Raw genomic sequence first — 19,087 nt, 5'->3', positions numbered from 1 at the left:
CTACTCCAAGAAGTGTTTAACATGTAGACAAAGTAGTATTTAAAACATAGCACTGACGTTTCACTGAAACAGCCCTGTACCATTATAATGGCCAATATCGCAGTGCAAAAACATTTTAACATGGGACATGAACATCAACATTTGGTACTATTTCAAATTCTTTATATTCTTATTATACATGAATGTGGCTGCATTTTGTATTATCATTGTATTTGACTGGAGATACCAATTGGATTTTTAGTCAAATTGACACCTTAACTTTCCAGCCTTACTGTTGGAGTAAGGCCTCATGTGCCCCTTCGTGCATTATTTCATGAACTGGAGTTACTTAAACTGCATTGCATAACATTAAACCCACGTCAAACTACAAAACATCTGGTATAACCGTAACAGCGCAACATATGGTAGATATATATTATTGCAATTCACTTTATAAAGACTATCATCAGAAATGTTTGCTGCAGCAACATTACATATAACAACCTTGCAATCTATTTGTGTTACTCTTTTATATAGAACATATATCAAGATATACAACATCTGGTTTATATTAGAAACAATGTCATCCATCTATGTAATGGCATAATCATTTGTAAAGTATGTTAAAGAAAAAGACCATCACAAAACAATAAAAAGATGAGGTAAAAGCACACCTTTATTTTTTTTTAAATGCATACATGTATATCATTAACAAATGATGAAGCACAATAAGATATGACTTTGTAAAACACAGCTGACTTTAAAAATCGTAATAATCTCATATATTATGATAATTGTAAAACTGAAATATTCTGTTATACAATATAATGTAAAATATCATAACTTTACCTTGTATAAACATCTTCTTTATTCAGCTAATTTTTATGGTTAACAATGTAATAAAGGGATCTATAATTCTTTAGGATGAAAAGAATTAAGTGCACCAATTGTATACCCATCAGTAGAAATTTACAAACAATTTAATGACATCGGTTCAAAATAAAATGTCTACCTATGGGATTATTGTGTTCAACATGCAAGAGACAAAATGTAAATGGCCATGAAGCTGAAAGACAATCTGAAATAAATGCAAGCTAAAAGCACACATAATTTTCCTATTCACAGTCTGAGGTCCTATTACATGAATATCATTAAACAAATGGATGCCCAAATGTTGACAAACTTTGTCACTTTCAAATATTTAATAATACCCTAACATAAGTTACATAAAGTAATGTGATGGTCAAAATTATTTTCAAAATATTTGACTAGTACAAATTAATCTGGATTGCAAATAATAAGTTTCATGTCTGTTATACTGTGATGCAAGTTATACCTTATAATGCACGGTCAAGCATTTTTTATTTACAAATTTAATTACTACCAGCTTTCAAACTACCAACTAAAAGGTCTTGGCCTTTAAAAAAACACCCTGTATGCCTTGACACCATGTCTTCCTAAAGGTATGATATATAATGTACAAATAATGCATGATAAAAAAACATGATCTGTAAAAATGTTCCCTGTATTTTTTAGAATTAAAAGGTACAACCTAATTCAAATGATGTTATTGAAATGTTAAATTAATGTGACTGTCAACAACAACAAAACTAGACATCTCTAATGATTGTACGTGTGCATTTGACATAATACATTAATGACTTAGTGAATTTGCATAATCACATAAATTATGATAGTTGTTATACTGAAATAGTCTGTTCTATATGTAAACTGTTTATCTGGTACAGACCTGCGATTCTAATGGTAAGTAATTATCATTCTGAAGGATATTTAAAGAATTACATACTATGTATATGCATCACATCCGCAGAAATTTAACAACAACTAAATGACACTTGTTCAGAATAAACATCTACATCTGGTATTACTCCCATCTACATACAAAGTACATGTACAATAAAAGGGCATGACAACCATGCCGTTGCAGTCACAGATACTTCATTTTATTTCTTTATTAATGGCACAGATACAAAAAATAACATTCAAAGAAAAGGTATGTGATCAAAATTATTTGACAACCTTCCTTAATATTGACCCAACACTGTGCAATGAGGAAAAACTGTTTCAGATAAAACACATTATGACAGGTAGTCAGGAATTTTATAACTTATCTTTAGCACTCTCTCATTATAAAGCTTAATATATTGTACAATTTAAAAACATATGAAGTACATTTATGAATAAAGACTTTAAAGTGGCATGTCTCCAGATTCATGTTGATTTTTATGAAAATTTTGTAAATGTATGTAAAATGTAAAGTATTATATAGTGAACAACACATTGCAATCCATATAAATTAGCAAAAAGAGGTCAAAATATGGAAAATTTGTGATAACCACTGAAAAATCAGTGCTAGATTGCACATGACATGTAAATTATTACTGGAATCTAGCTTAAAGTCTTAGAACATTTTTCTAAAGTTTGAAGTTCTTGAAATATTTTGGCTCATCTAGAGGCATGCAGCTTTAAAATATCATGTTGTGATAATAAACAAAATAAATAGGAATATAAACAGCGATTTATTTTACTGAAAATTAGATCTACCTCCTTCATGTAAAGCATAAAAACATAATCTGAACTAATAGACTTGAGATTCTTATCGGTAATGAAAACTGTCTATTTATTTATTACAAAACTATCATCTTTTATGAATAATCTTAAATTGAGAATCCAACCTTCAATAAAACATAACATTTAAACTATGAGATCTTTTGCTCAAACAGATTTAAAGAAAAATTAATAACTGAAACAATTTAATTGTTCAGTATTTTATATACTGTGCATTTGTTTGAAAACATAATACCTTCTTATTAACTTTGTGTAAGAGTTTAATGTATCTTACATAAAGCCCTTCAAATTCTATATTCATACATTTAAAAATATATATTTGTTCAATGTAATAACAGATATTTACACATATATACATAATTCCTTGATAAACAGTGACAGAAAATGTGTTCTACACACAAACCCTTAATATCGCTAACAGTTTTAAATGCAATTTACACACTGGTCTATAACAAAAAGTTCAAAATAACTTCTGCCCTTTATGTTGAGCAGGTGGAAGCCACAATTATTAAAATCATAGCTTTGTGAGTTTGAAAAGGAATGAAAAACATTAACACTAGGGTTTCTATAAACCTGTATTCTATTGTCTGAGTCTTTAAAGGCCCAATCAGCACCAGAAATGCTTTTGATTTTATTTTTCAAAAGCTTTTTATTTTTGGTATCCTGTTGTAGTTTCCAGAAAGTTACCTATTGGCAATTTAAATTTGTACCATCTTTTGCTCCTGTTGCATTTTGGTAATGAGTACAGTATTGTAATTTAGTATTTTGTATGGAAGTCAAAACACTACTTTGATTACATTTTGCTTCTTTATGACACATTATTTCACATTCAGCCCTACTTTCTACAGATGACAAGCATCTAGCATTTACTTAAACCATTATTTCAACATTATTAAGCTTCTGTTTGGTGTTTCTCAAGAAGAAAACAAAATTGTATCTGAGGCAAAATGTGCCTTTAAAAAGATAAATCAACTTCGGCCCACCACTCATTTAATTTATATCATTACAACAAAATAGGCAATCCATATAATGAACCCATAACCTAAGCAATAATGCCATGATGAATTGATTGCAAAAGCTTGTTCTTTAAAGCATTATCAATTGTGAGTATATATAACAAAATATTAATTAATTAAAAGTAAAAAGTAAGAAAACAAACTCTTTTCACCATTCCTTGATTCTATTTTTTTCCATACATTTATTATCCAAAATATTTGTTCATGTGGCAATATGGGAATGAGTTCTCTTATAATTATTTTGAGCATTTTATGGCCAATATTTAACACATGTTTCCAACCACCTTTTTAGAAGCACAAATTCAAAAAATATATATATCACAAAGAAATGTAAAGCTGTGTATTCAATGTCACAGATTTAATGTTATCACTGATGTATGGTCCACTTAGTACTGTACGTATCTATACACATATCACTTCTTTTGTTTCTTGCTTGGTGGACCTAAAAAAATAAAACAAAACAGTTTATAACATAATTTTATTTCATTAGTGTTTCTCAAGACGAAAATAACATTGTTTCTGAGACATTCATGTTCCTTTTATCCTTAATATATTTCTAAATAAAAGAAGTTTACAAGTAAATTCAAAGAAAAATCACAACAGTTTCAATTTCCTGCCTTCAGTCGATGCTTTTCAAAAGATACAGAGCAAACAAAATTGCTGATGAATGGACCAAAGTGACCAGGGGTATAACATTATATGCTAAGTTTCCTTTGAACATAAAAAATGATAAACATATGATAAAAACAAAAACAAACAAAAATAAAAGTAAGTCAATACGAATGCACATACAAGTTATAGTAATTTACTTGACTTCAAAGCTTATAAAATTATGACTTTTCAAAAAAAAAAAAAAAAAAAATTATCAAACATGCAATATATCTTACAGCTTGAAATAATTTATGCAGCTTAAAATTAAGTATTAAGCAGACATGCCTGATAATAACTTACCAAATTTAATCACATCAACTTTCTTTGCACAAAAAAAAATATATATGTAAATTGAAAATAAAAATACAGAAAAAAAAACAACTCCTTATTAAACACAACTTATTTCAGTTTCTAGAAACTTATTTCAAATTTGAACAAATATGCATAACTTGTTTTCTCCATTCAGTATATACTTGATTAAGTTATAATAAATTATCAATAATTCTGACAATACAAGAAACATGTACATTGAAATCCCTATTAAAATATATTTATTAAAATTCAAAAGTAGAGTCACATTTCAAAGCCTGGCTCTACACTGGACACATACATGTGTACATGTACTTGCCATTATTCATGAATATAAGTTAGAAACTCACAAATCTTGAAAATCTTATATTTTGCACTTTTTAAAGTTCACACTTTTCCGAACTCTTGCAGTTCAGGAGCGTAATCCTAAGAACTATTCACTCATGCTGGTTATTGTCCAAGTGCTTTAAGGTAGTCTTACTCTAATGCTTTCCCGCCAAAAAATTTCTAACATCGGCCAATATCGTAATTAATCGGTCATTCCGGAATGCTACTTTTCACAATCTTCTGTATTCAATATTTTTTAACCATTTATAACCTGAATTTAGTACAAAACGATATAAATGATATGTGTTTGTAAATAATCTAATGCCCAAAATTTTTGAAAAAAATAATCTTCAGGAAATAACCGATTTGCTACGATATTGGCCGATGTTAGATTTTTTTGGCGGGAAAGCATTACAGTAAGACTACCTTAATTTGATAACATGTAGTAAAACCTACCTTCAGTCTTGCTCTGTCCAGGTGAAGCTTCACCAGGTGTGAAATGTTTCTTTAATGGCTGCCAGCAGGTATAATATGTCTCATCCACCTTAGTTTTGTTGCCCCACTCAGTCACCCTCCAACTTAGAGATGATTCAAACATGAATGCCTGATAAATGGTTTTATAAAAACAGATGTTATTTATTTTTAAATGCACCAATATTGTTCTCCTATCATTGCCACTTTTTTTTACACACAGGAACTTGATATGATGAGGCAATTAGCAGAATAATGTAACCAACAACTAAAATTATCTTCATTTAACATAATTAGAAATGTTGAAACCTCAGATTTCTTACAAGTCATATGTTTATTAAAGAAAAGATGGGAATTCAAAATAAAATGATATCTGTTGAAAATAATATCAATCACCAAAACTAAAGATTACCTGTGTGCCTTCAGCCACACGGACTGGGTTCAACTCCTCTGTAGAAGCTTTCTCAAAACATGTGGCATCTGGACCATGTGGTGTCATCATGCTGTGTAATGTACAACCTCCCGGTAAGAAACCACTCTCCTATAACAAACAAATATTGACTCTTAAAAGTGATATTGGTTTCCATCAGTGATACTGGTGAAACAAGTGGCTACAGTAACACCTGATAAAACTGGTGGTGGGTGCATCTATTTTGACTTTACGGGCATGACTACTAACACACTTGTTGCACAAGAAATTGGTACATATATGAAAACTGAAAATAAAGTAACAATAAATAAATAATTCACAAGTCTTTGAATGCTTCTTAAAGGCGGTTGCTTTGATTACATATAGACATAAAATGAAAACTACATAATCGAATTTCATTAATTTTTTTTAATGATATTGATATATTTTGAATATGATAACAGAAAAATCCTGACATCATCATAGAATGTTCTTCGTATAACCATTTCAAAGTTCTTGTGTTATTTAAAGATCATATTTTATTTTTTAACAAACCTTTGCTTCATATTTCCCAAGTATTAGTCCCATAAACTCACTCATGCAGTTTCCTGAAAAATACATTAAAAGGACTAGTTTACTTCAACCCAAATGTGTAATTAAATGCACTCAATGCAGACATTATTACATGTACTCATAAATCGCCAATGCCACCAGGCTAGCCTTACACATTTATGCAATCCTACCAGATTTTATAACGATGGCTGCTCAATTTTACATTTATTGGAACCTCGTTAATTAATACCAGAAAGTTTCAAATTGAAAGGTATGTCCATTTCATAAAGATCAAGTTGAAGGTGCTAATATGAATGATAGTGCAGCTTTATGGTAGTTGACCTATATACATACTGTGATAATATGGAGGACGGAAGGTGTGATCTGCTACTCCCCATCGTGGTGGAAATATCACAAAGTCTGCTATAGCTACTCCTGGCTTTGTTGACTGACATGTTAACACAGTAAATATTGATGGATCCTGGAATTATTCACATTTCTATATTATAATTTAATTAAGAGACATGAGTAAATGCCAGAGGGATAATAATACATTCTGAAGTTTATTACATGCAGAATACACCTGAAATATTGGTTATATCTTTTTCTATGGATATAACAAAACACTAACATTTCTTCCAGCTGCGGTGAGTAGTAAACTTTTGTAATTTATCTGTTATCAAACATGGACATGATAAAGTTCTTTCAATAAATATATATATATATATATATATATATATATATATATAATATACATGTAAACAGAAATAAATCAATAACTGGTTTTGGGTTTTTATATCTCAGCAGTCTGGCCAATCTATTCAGCTTCCTGGATATCTAACCAATACTAACAAGATTCCCTGTAATTCTCAGCAAGTGGCCGACTGCCATTTAGAGTTCAGTACCTTAAACCAGAAAAGTACATTATAACATTGACATATCACATGACTATAAGATTTCAATATACAGTGTTAGTTCTACCAGCTCTGTTACAATGTTAGATAATGGTAAGTTGATTAATTATCATTATGTATTACAATACTAGTACATTATTATTGCTGCAGATAAAGTTCTAATCAGATATACTTTTTAAATATTTTGATCTGGGATCTAAACATTTTTTAAAGTACACATGCATTTATTCACCCCTACCAATATTACTTAATCTTATATATGATTGTACCGATATATCTATTTATCTTAGCTTTTAATAAAAGTGAAACAAGTCTTACCAAGATAATAATTTATGTTATACTTCATTAACATGACAAACCTGTATGAAGAATGTTTAATAGTCACATACAGTCTACAAATATATGGCCAGATCAGCTTGCACAAACATAAAGTATAACCTGGTGGTTTATTGCTTAATATTAGTTTGATGTAGATATCAAATAAACCCTTCATAGTAAAAGCAGACAGTTGCAGTTTAATTGAAACTTACAGCATGATCAAAGGCCACAGAGTTGATAACCATAAAGTTTTTCAGGTTATATTTGTAAGGTGCATAGTTTCCATGCCATGCTACCACATCAAATGGAGAGTGATCCTGAAAACAAAAACCATAACATAACTGTTAACTATCTACTCAAAAAGTTGCATTTGTATCTTAATCTTCCACCAATAATGAAATCATACACTTTCTTATCTAAAAACAATACTTTATAAGAAGATACAATTCAGAAATAATATAAAAACAAGAGCACCACTAGGCGGAGCATTATATGCCCGAAAGTGATTTTTTTTAGTAAAGATGAAGCATTTGTAATACATGGGAGTAAAATAAAGTATTACCTCCTTTAAGTAATAATCCTCCTTTGAAGTTTCAATATTGTGGTCCAAATAGAACTTAACTTAATTATGCCCAAGAAACTGTTTTCAATTTCTAAGAAATAGTGACCTTGACCTTTGACCTTGTGACCCCAAAATCAATAGGGGTCTTCTACCCAATATGGACAATCATCCTATAAAGTTTGAACACTGTGGGCCAAATGGAACTTAAGTTATGCTCCGGAAACTGTTTTTAGTTTTAAGTTAATAGTGGCCTTGACCTTTGACCTTGTGACCCCAAAATCGATAGGGGTCTTCTACCAAATATGAACAATCATCCTATGTAGTTTGAACACTGTGGGCCAAATAGAACTTAAGTTATGCTCCGGAAACTGTTTTCAGTTTAAAGGTCATAGTGACCTTGACCTTTGACCTTGTGACCCCAAAATCAATAGGGGTCTTCTACCCAATATGGCCAATCATCCTATGAAGTTTGAACACTGTAGGCCACATGGAACTTAAGTTATGCTCAGGAAACTGTTTTCAGTTTTAAGGTCATAGTGACCTTGACCTTTGACCATATGACCCCAAAATCAATAGGGGTCTTATACCCAATATGGACAATCATCCTATAAAATTTGAATATTGTGGGCCAAATGGAACTTAAGTTATGCTCCGGAAACCAAATTGCTAACGGACGGACATACGTACCAACTTTTGATGTTTATGAGGCAAATCAGCTCATAAACACCACCTGGACCAACGTCCATAAGCAAAATTAGCTCATTAAAACAAAAAAATAGCTCTTAATTTGAATTTTATGAGTTTTTGTTCTTTACTTTACTACGGAATGAAGCTCATAAATATTGAATGTTTGCTCGGACCGATGGACGGACGGACCCACGAACAGACGCCAGGGGGTATAACATAATATGTCCGAAATTCTTTCGGGCATATAATAAGAGACAGAAATTCAATATTTTCAAAGAATAAAAATATTAAAAGTAAATTTATTTACTATAACAATTCTATACATAGCAGTAGACAGGTACAATGAATGTCACAGACCTGTACAGCTTTGAATAAATGTCCCTGGTATTTACTGATGACCTGATATTCCTTCACTTCCTTGTCCTCATACCATGCCTCGGGGGTAAGGAAATCCCTGGGATTGGCAAGACCATTAGCACCTGTACAAATAATTCATCAAATATGTTTTAAAAAACTTAATTGCCATAGTACTGGAATGGATGACATACTTTGTTTCATTGCATTGATATTCTTTTTCGCAAAATGGCATCAACTTCAAAAATATTTAACTGACTTATTCAGTGGGGACGCAGGTCATTTTCTAACAACAGGTGACAGGCTTTAACTTCTTTTGCCTCATGTTTCTTTTCAACAGGTGAAGCTGCAGACAAACTGAATTTAAAATCAAATTTGCCCATGGAAGATTTTGGTATCTAATTACATTTATATTGATGAAAGCTAGAATTTAATGATACCTTAATCGATAACAAATATGGAAGGTAACAGTTACATGTGTAATAATAAGATTCTAATTGTGTTTATTTAACCACGGATAACATATTCATAAACCACAGATAACATTCATTCATGATACTTTAAAAGATATATAATAGCACACAAGTTCAAAATTAACCCACCAATTGGTCCTAGATCAGGGAGTTGAAAATGACCATCAAACACTTCCAGCATATATCCTCTAGATGGTCCAGTTACAGAGACATTAAAGCGCATTCCTTGCTGTAAATATATAACATTAAATATGTAACATAATTAATCTTTCACATTTACCTGCTTTACATACTATACACTGACTATTACACTTAGCTATTCTTACTTATAGCTAACTGATGCTGTGACTATGTATATATTCATTTGCACATCGTCAAAATATTGAGGAAGACAAATAAAGTTACTGAATTATAAAATCTTTATACAGATTGGTTTTAGGATTTATGAATACATATAGCCTGTTGAAATCAATATAAACATTGATTGATTTGATATCTGGATCACAGTACTGCTGTTTGACCTTGTATAACCCAGCAACATCATAATTATATAAAACAAAAGTATTCCATAAATTGAACAAACTTTTTACTGGTTAACCCCGTTTATTAACACCGTCATGGGTATAAGAGGGTCGGGTCATCCCCCTCAAACTTGGAATTGTACAAACTTGACAAACCTCTCATTAGAACACCAAGTACATGTACCATATAACTTTAATCATGTCAATAATTTATGCCATGTGTAAGAACTCACCTGTATGACACATATTTCATTGGGCTCCACTAACATCCTTCCAAACTCTGTTGTTATAAAAAGGCTACCCTGTTGTGGAACTGAAAATATATGTACAAATATCACCATGTGGTAACACAAATGCAAGTCATTACACTTGAACACAACTTAAATGCTTTCACAATATTCACTTTAATTAAACCTTTTTTTCAATTAAAATTTCTTTTAAAATTACATAAATAACATACCAATCAAAAAATCTCCATCAGCACTGTAAAAACACCTAAAATAGAAAAAATAATATTACACCTCATAAAACATGGAGATTTTAACAAAATTACATTGTATATAAATATGATTGTTAAAAAACCATTCACTTTTCGAGATATGTTTTAACAAGAACCTTTTTTTTTTGTTTGCCTAATTAGCTTAAAAGGGAAAGAATTGGATATATAATACAAGGGTAATCCTTAGGCAAGGTGATATTTTTCTATTACAGTTGATCTCAGACATTGAATATAATGGTCATTTTACTAGTGAATAATATGGGATAACTAATCCATCTCTTGCCGAGGAAATTGGTAATTACTGGTTAGTTATCCAGAAAAGTAATTACTGGTTAGTTATCCAGAAAAGTAATTACTGGTTAGTTATCCAGAAAAGTAATTACTGGTTAGTTATCCCAAAAAATAATTACTGGTTAGTTATCCAGAAAAGAAATTACTGGCTAGTTATCCAGAAAAGTAATTACTGGGTAGTTATCCAGAAAAGTAATAACTGCTTAGTTATCCAGAAAAAACTGTATTATACATTATATTACATACTTGTTTCCCATAGGAGAGTTACATGTGAATATATAGATAGCTGCCCCGTGTCTTGACATCGGTTCTCCAGCTCCACAGATTGTTGATAAACCCTGACAATATACAATTTAATGAACATTAAAAGTTAGAACATTATCAAAGTATAATCAAACATCGAGAAATAAACCAAAAACACTTTTACTTTGCTTGAATTTCTTAACTACACATAAGTAAAATTTCTATCCCCAACATGAAACAAATTACCTGATTAAGACAGAAGGTTAAAGCTAAAAATACTGCAATTATATTAACTTAATTTTAAAACTATGGACATGACACTTTTTTTATGTGAATCATAAAATTGTAGCCTGAACATGTATGTGTAAATTGTATATAATAAACAGGCAAGCCACACAAACACGAACATTCAGTTATTATTTATTCCCAACGTTTCGGCTATATGCCTTCATCAGTGCAAAACATAACAAGAAACATGGCAATGCCATGAAACCAGGTTTTCAATTATCACCATTGTAGATAAATATGTTGTATTTGAAATACAAATACAAGCAACAAACAATGTAACTATGTGCAATGTAAAACATGAATAATGTAGGAGGAATTGCCACTGAAGAAGTGTTCACTATAATATTATGTATAAGGAAAAAAACAAAGGGCCATAATTAGGTCAAAAACTATCCAATCACAAAACACCGACAATATGTGCCAGGGTGCTTGATGACAAAGCTTCTGTGAAAGTTTGAACAAAATCCGTTGAGAAATGTAGGACGAGTTCAGCACAGAAGAATTTGTTCACTATAATTATATTGATAATTCTGTATAATGAAAAACAAGTTACAAAGTAGACATGTATAATATATCATATCTTTTTTAAATTACCTCCAAAGATGATATGACCTTTGACTGCCAAATCAAGTTAAAATCATGTAAACAGGATTTTCAATGTTAATGTCACTGTGACCTTGACCTTGGAGCCAGCCATGCGGAACATGCGTTCTGCACGTCATCTTGATGTGGTAAACATTTGTCTGAAGTTTCATCAAAATTCTTCAAAGGGTTGAAGAGTTACAGAGCGGACAGGATTTTCAATGTTAATGTCACTGTGACCTTGACCTTGGAGCCAGCCATGCGGAACATGCGTTCTGCACGTCATCTTGATGTGGTAAACATTTGTCTGAAGTTTCATCAAAATTCTTCAAAGGGTTGAAGAGTTACAGAGCGGACACAATTTCGTTTGACGCCCCGCCCGCCCATCCGCCCATCCGCCCGCCATACCCCAATCTAATAACCAGGATTTTCAAAATTGAAAACCTGGTTAATAAAATTACCGAAGCGATGTCATAACGGAACAAGCGCAAAAGTATGATAACATGTAGAAACAAATATTTATGTTATAAATAAAGCTGATACATGAATTAAAATCGATCAATAGTAGTGATACAGATGTCTATTAGACAGTGTTGATAAAAATAAGATAATAGACAAACATATTAATATTCATGTAACACATTATAAATCAAACAATACTTTATAATTTAGTCCATTTGGAATTTTTGGTTTATTTCTCGATGTTTTGTATATTGTATATAAAACATAAACGATAAATACTTTTATATACAGTTGACTGTTATATTGCATTACTTGATAATAAAATCCCTCAAATTCAAAAAGTATATTTTAATTGAAAATGCAAATGCATTACTCATTGTCAATACAAGTTATTGTTGGTGTTAAAAGTAATATATTTTCAAACATGAATTCTAAATCTAAATCTACATCCAAGATTTGCTAATTCTCTGTTAATTTACCTGCACAAAATCCTGTGTTTTTTCTTTCTTGGCAGGAATGTCAAATGGAAGCCATCTTAACTATAGAATCAATTCAAAGAAAGGTAATGTTTTATTGTTTTTTTTATTCCTCTTTTCATTTCTCAATAAGAACATTGAATATATTTTTGTTAATAAAACAAGCAAATGAAAAAGTTAATAATTTAAAAAAAATAATTTAATAAAGTAAAATTTTAATATCAAATCATTTTCCCCCTATAATATTATAAACAATGAAAATTTATCTATAATTTAAATTTTTCACCAACTTTTACAATGAAAATCCAACAAAAGTATTACCTGATTAGGGTTTGGATGTACAGTGTTCCAGTCATCTGTCATATGGCCACGGTCTGCCTTCTCAAATGGTTTATGAAGTGCTGATGGTCGTATCCTGTACAGCCAGCTGAATAAATAAAATGTGATAGTATTTCATTAGAATTTTCCTGTTTAAAACTTTTACTGGTAAAGAATAAGTATTGGGATTCTAACATGAATTCAGGTTATAATCAGATTATAGGTTTATAAATATGATGATTTTACTCAGTTTATACAGTGTTTTTTTTATAACCATGATGAAGACTCATGAGAGTCGAAGTGTTGGTTATCATCATTAATATTTTGATAGACCTTAAAACTTATCCTGTGTTGATTGTTTGTTCCACTTGTATCATTTTATTTAGTATTTATTTGAATTTTATAGTGTAGCTTATAAGACGCAGCCTCGAATCTGTTCCTGGAAACAATTAGTACTGAGAAATGAGTGTCAAGTTTCTTGTTTATGGGAAAATGGCTTGCCCCTTAAAATTTTTTAACCTTTTCAGCTAGCGATCCTTAGATTACTTGACCAATGTGTTAACTACTAGGCAATGCTGCTTCTTCAATGATTTACTTATGATGCAATACTAGACAATTCTAAACTACAAAGAAGTCAATATCAAACATTAAGGTATGCTTCAGTGCAATACTTAGTTACATTTAAAAAATTCAGCAGGAGGAAGCAATTTCTTTATCATAGACTTGTATTAATTAATTTCTATACATGTATACTATTTCATAAGATAAATTATTTCAGTATAAACCTTTATTAAAACTGAACTTGGCCAGTCACTCTTTGAATCATCTCCTTTTTACTATAAACAGAAACTTTTTGAGTTACTGATATATTTTTACAAATAGCAATAAACCAGTAACAACAGTCAATCTTAAATAAGCATTTTTTTAGGCATTATAATTTATCTACCTTCTTTCATTAGCATTTCTTGGTGCTGTAAATGCTGTTCCAGACAACTGTTCAGCATATAATCCATATGGACACTTTTGTGGGTTGTTCTGAAACATATAATCATAATTGAAACAGCAAGAGTATTATATTTTGCTCGTTTTGTTGACTTATTCTTAAATGAAACAACAGAGGTAAAATTGTCTTATTTATTCATTTGCACTTTGCAAAAGATTTTTATCTCTCTACTTGAATAAATCATAATAAACAGTAATTCTCCAAAATTTTTAAAATTTGAATTAGGGAAAACCTATTATCTTTAGACACCTTGCAAGATAACTAAACTTGACCTCTCTGCAATTGAATTCAGCACAAAGGTTAAAATGTTATGTTAATGTTGTCTTTCCAAGTATTATGAAAATTGGTTGAAAATGATTTAAATCACTTTCTTTGTTGACAATAATAGGAATAATATTATACAAAATCCACTATTACATCTTATATTGGTGATTTTATATTTCCAGCTAAAACACTGCAATTACTGTTTTTATACATTGTGAATCAATATGATTATATCAATATCATATTGCATACATCTACATATAACATTTCCTTTATATTAAGTATATCTTTGGTGAACTTGGTTTACATACTTTTCATTCAATTTATCTCAGTACAGTTAAATGCAATAATATATAATTATGCCTCACCTGTCCTTTAGGTAAAGCTCCAGGGCATCGTGGATCCTCTGAGGCAAACTCATTGCCAAATCCTGACATGTACTGTAGTAAAACAAGGTGTGATACAAAAAAAACACAATAGAGTTATATAAACATTTTCAACTAATCAGAAATAACACTAAAAAGGTGAATGTTGACTGATTGTTACCAAGTATGCTAAGATTTAGTACAATATATTTGATGGCTTATGTCAATTTTTACAAAAATATTTGACAAATAAAAAGAGCTTAATTCCTAAAAATACTACTTTCAGGATATTGCCCCTTGTCTCACAATTTAGTGTATTGTCATATATTTATTATATAATTAAAAATCAACTCTTCCATGTAAGTGCTAATACCTTTGATAGTTTTCTATTGTACTAAAAGGTCTAAAATAAAAAGCAATTTTCAAACAAGAAATGTAGAATGACACATATGCCCCCCCCCCTTTCAAGCCCTTTCAGTCATAATATTGATAGTTTTGTTATAGAAACATGCCATAAATCAAATGGATACATGGAAGTGTTAAGTTATGACCAATCAATATGTGCAATATATATAAAGACTTGGTAACTAATTGGTGTCATGTGAATAAGAGGAAACCATTTTAACAATCAAGCTTATTGCGACCTTGACCTTTGACCTAGTGACCTAAAAATTAATAAGGGTCATCTACTAGTGATGATCAATCAAAATATTTAACACAAAGACTTGATAAAATGAGTTGTTTTGAAGATAATAAGTGGAAACCATTCTGACATGTAAGGTCTCTGTGACCTTGACCTTTGACCTAAAGACCCCAAAATTGATAGAGGTCATCTACTTGTTATAACCAATCAATTTGTGAAATATAAAGACTAATTAATGATAAATACTTTTCATTCAAAATAATTAGCGGAAACCATTCTGACATTTAAAATCCTGTGACTTTGACCTTTGAACTATTGACCCAAAAATCAATACGGGTCATGTATAGTGGAACCCCATTGTATCGTGCTATTCATTGTATCGATCTATTTACAAATCTTTCGATTTTTTTGCAAAATGCCGTAGCTACTGATTGCTTACATTTACAAAAGTGTCACGAAAATCTTTCGCATTTGTTTTGTGCCGTAAAAATGGTCAAAAACAGGTTTCCAGTACCGTCAGACTTTGTAGATAATAAATGGACTTATAAATAGTGTGTTCTTATTAAAAACACATTTACTGTCTGTTGAAAGTTCCTAAATTTATGCTGACATTTTAAAACAGACATCTTTGATTCTAATTGACTGAAAAATGTAGCATAAAGATGGGTCAGACTTCCAAAACTTTGACTTAATGAGCGATTCTCACAATGCATCGATATAATGGCGTGACCTAATTCTTCAACCTGTTTGACATGTCTGTAAATAATCGTATATTCCAAAGCTAAAAACTATATATCAGTGATGTTTGCCATGTAATATTTATGACAAAAGAATCAAAATAAATGATACAAAATAAAGATTCAGGGAAATTTAATGTTTTTAACTGCAGTTGTGATTAATGGGTTAATAGATCGATACAACGGGGTTCCAGGCTACTACATATGACTAATCAATATGTGAAATTTGAAGACCTTGTGATAAATAGTTTTCAAGATAATGTGCAGACACTATTCTTACATTCAAGGCCCATGTGACCTTGACCTAAGTGAATGGTCATCTACTACATATGACCAATCAATATGTGAAAGATGAAGTCTTTGCGATAAATAATTTTCAAGATAATGAGCGGAAACCAGCCTGACATTTATTATTTAAGGCCCCTATGACGTTACCTATGACCTATTGACCCCAAAATTAATAAGAGTCATCTACATGTACTCTAATGACTAATCAGTATGTTAAATATGAAGACTTTGCAATAAATAGTTTTAAAGATAATGAGTGGAAACCATTCCAATATTTAAGACCCCTGTGTCCTTGACCTTTGACCTCAAAATCAATAGGGGCTGTCTACTAGTTATAACCCATCAGTATGTGAAATATGAAAAGTTTCACACTGATATTTTTTTTCATTCTACTTTGAAGCATTTATAAAAAAAATAGTTAAAACGTACATATATAAAGTGATAAGTACCGCGGATATACGAGGCGCCAGTATACATGTAACTTTTAAATTGCTTTCAGGAGAATACAACTGATTCTTGCCATATAATATAATAATCAACTATTCCAAGTTCAATGAAGACACCATACAAATTTTAAAATCATGATACTTAACATGCAATTTAGACATCAAAGAGGCATAACTACAAACATCAAGATTTCTGAATAATGTCACATGTTGTGCAACTGTGCCTCAAGTTTTCCAAGTTTATTGGCTGTAATTTGAATCCAAACAAAGTAAAATATCAATTTTGAAATATATTTTATTGAAATATATTTTATATGGTACAACATAGGAAAATCAAACAGGGGTTTTTCAAATTGATATTGACATTTGCAACATCTACATACAAATGTGTATTAGCCAATCAGATCAAGTAAAATTATCACACCTCCACGTGGACTTTTACTTTTAAATATACTTTCGTTTGTTGGTTGGTCGATTTAGTTGTTTCAGTTAATACAGAAAAGCCATATCCTTAACATAATTGCATTTGATGCACACACTACTAAATGAAAGAATATCTGAGCAATGACATTGAAATGTCATGAAAATAGGTCATCTCTGTTTATTTCTGCAGAAAAACACAAATACCTTATTGATTTACCGTTGACAGCAACTCATGACGATTGAAAACATATCAAACGACTTTAATGAAACGATAAACACAAGCTATTTTCAAAAAATATGATTAAATTGCAAGCATTTCTGTAAAATTACCTTCAATTCTTTCGTCATGTTTACACTTTTGACTTAACACTTTGCATCAAAAAATCTTCTTTGGGTTAATTCAATATTATGCACAGTCTATCAATAGGTTTATTTTTCTTTTTTTAAAATATAGTTTTTTTTTTTTGAAATAATGTTGCATAATCCTGCTTTTGTCAATTTAGGCTGAAGTTTAATGATAACATTTAGTTTTTGTAAAGTAAAATAAAAAGAATTTCAGCAATGTTAAAACCAGTCAAATCTGACCTTGACATTCTTCTTGGAAAAACAGAAAACAGCACCTGTCAATGCATAATTTGCATTTATTTGGACATTTCTTGGTATTAAGGGATGTGTTTTCTTAATTTATATTGGGAAAAGACTAATTTATGTAAGTAATAACATATTACATTATATTATTTTATTTTAGCAACAACATAGATCACAGTTACATAATAAGATATATATATAAATAAATATATATATAAAATAACAGTTTATCCAAATTAAAATATCATTTCATATTAATAATAAATAAAACAAATTTAGTTAATGACTGAGATCAGATGAGGCATAGGATAAATGTATTTAAAAAAGAAGCAAATGAATAAATTAATAAAATCACATTTCAGGTTAAGACTACAATAGTCAAAATTATAATTATCACAGAATATTGTTAACTTAAAGTTACTGATAAACATGATATAAAAGAAGTAAAAGAATTTCAATAAAATTTCAATACAAGGGTTTTGTTAAATAGTGATCTATGGTTACAAGGATAGCCCATTAAGCTGGTGTGCTTATTTCCAATGGGGTCCTGTTAACCAAATAGATGGAAACAAGATAAAACCAGAGAGACATTCATTCCTCAAATAAAAATAGACAGTGAGATAATCTTCAAATTATTCAATCACAGTAGTTTTGCATTATCACATAAAGAAAAGCACAGGAAAAAATAAGATAACTAAAAACAATAAAGTTTGGCGAACCTATGTCGCCACTTAATTAGTAATATAAAAAGTCACTTTGATGTTGCGCAGCCCATATTGAAGCAAGATGGCTTTTAACAGAATTTTTATATAAAGTTGGATTTGATATACATTTTACATCATCTGGCAAACTATTCCAATCTTTAATACCATTATAGAAAAAGGTGCTATTACATGTCTTATTACAAAGAGGAATTGAAAAATTAAACTTATTTGATCTAGTGTTGTAGTTGTGTATATCAGACATCCGAACAAAATTTGTTTTCATATAAGTTGGACACGTATTATAAAAGATCTTATGCATATGATTAAGTCTCAGT

General features: G+C 30.3%; 2 protein-coding genes across 3 annotated transcripts in view; one reads left to right on the top strand and one right to left on the bottom strand.

Moving 5' to 3' along the window:
- Nucleotides 1-644: 644 nt before the first annotated feature.
- LOC132723229 (homogentisate 1,2-dioxygenase-like) lies at nt 645-17,905 on the bottom strand. Of its 2 annotated transcripts, none has more exons than XM_060707906.1 (16): nt 17,791-17,905; nt 14,927-14,998; nt 14,238-14,326; nt 13,295-13,400; nt 12,977-13,036; nt 11,169-11,260; nt 10,593-10,627; nt 10,366-10,445; nt 9,741-9,840; nt 9,142-9,263; nt 7,748-7,852; nt 6,658-6,784; nt 6,307-6,359; nt 5,755-5,883; nt 5,328-5,475; nt 645-4,026 (listed from the first exon to the last, which is right to left on the bottom strand). In XM_060707906.1, the coding sequence occupies exons 1-16, from the start codon at nt 17,806-17,808 to the stop codon at nt 3,998-4,000; spliced, it is 1,365 nt and encodes a 454-aa protein (XP_060563889.1). In that variant the 5' UTR covers nt 17,809-17,905; the 3' UTR covers nt 645-3,997. The 2 variants fall into 2 exon arrangements, with proteins under 2 accessions (XP_060563889.1, XP_060563890.1); XM_060707907.1 differs by lacking the exon at nt 645-4,026 and adding an exon at nt 4,439-4,557.
- Nucleotides 17,906-18,036: 131 nt separating this feature from the next.
- LOC132723228 (mitogen-activated protein kinase kinase kinase 5-like) overlaps nt 18,037-19,087 on the top strand; it is a 76,416-nt gene continuing 75,365 nt past the window's right edge. The window contains exon 1 of the mRNA XM_060707905.1: nt 18,037-18,169. The gene's annotated coding sequence lies outside the window, so the exon portion shown is untranslated. The remainder of the gene's footprint in view (nt 18,170-19,087) is intronic.

The sequence above is a fragment of the Ruditapes philippinarum genome, unplaced genomic scaffold (assembly GCF_026571515.1).
Source record: "Ruditapes philippinarum isolate M1 unplaced genomic scaffold, ASM2657151v2 ctg894_1_1_1_1, whole genome shotgun sequence".
Taxonomy (NCBI): Eukaryota; Metazoa; Mollusca; class Bivalvia; order Venerida; family Veneridae; genus Ruditapes; species Ruditapes philippinarum.
This window is presented reverse-complemented; position numbering and strand designations above follow the sequence as displayed.

Excerpts from the sequence above, each read along its gene's own strand:
- LOC132723229 (XM_060707906.1), bottom strand. Across the intron at positions 14,327-14,926 it reads GAGCTTTACCTAAAGGACAG|AACAACCCACAAAAGTGTCC; the intron begins GTGAGGCATAAT and ends TATATGTTTCAG. Across the intron at positions 5,476-5,754 it reads GTGTGGCTGAAGGCACACAG|GCATTCATGTTTGAATCATC; the intron begins GTAATCTTTAGT and ends ACCATTTATCAG.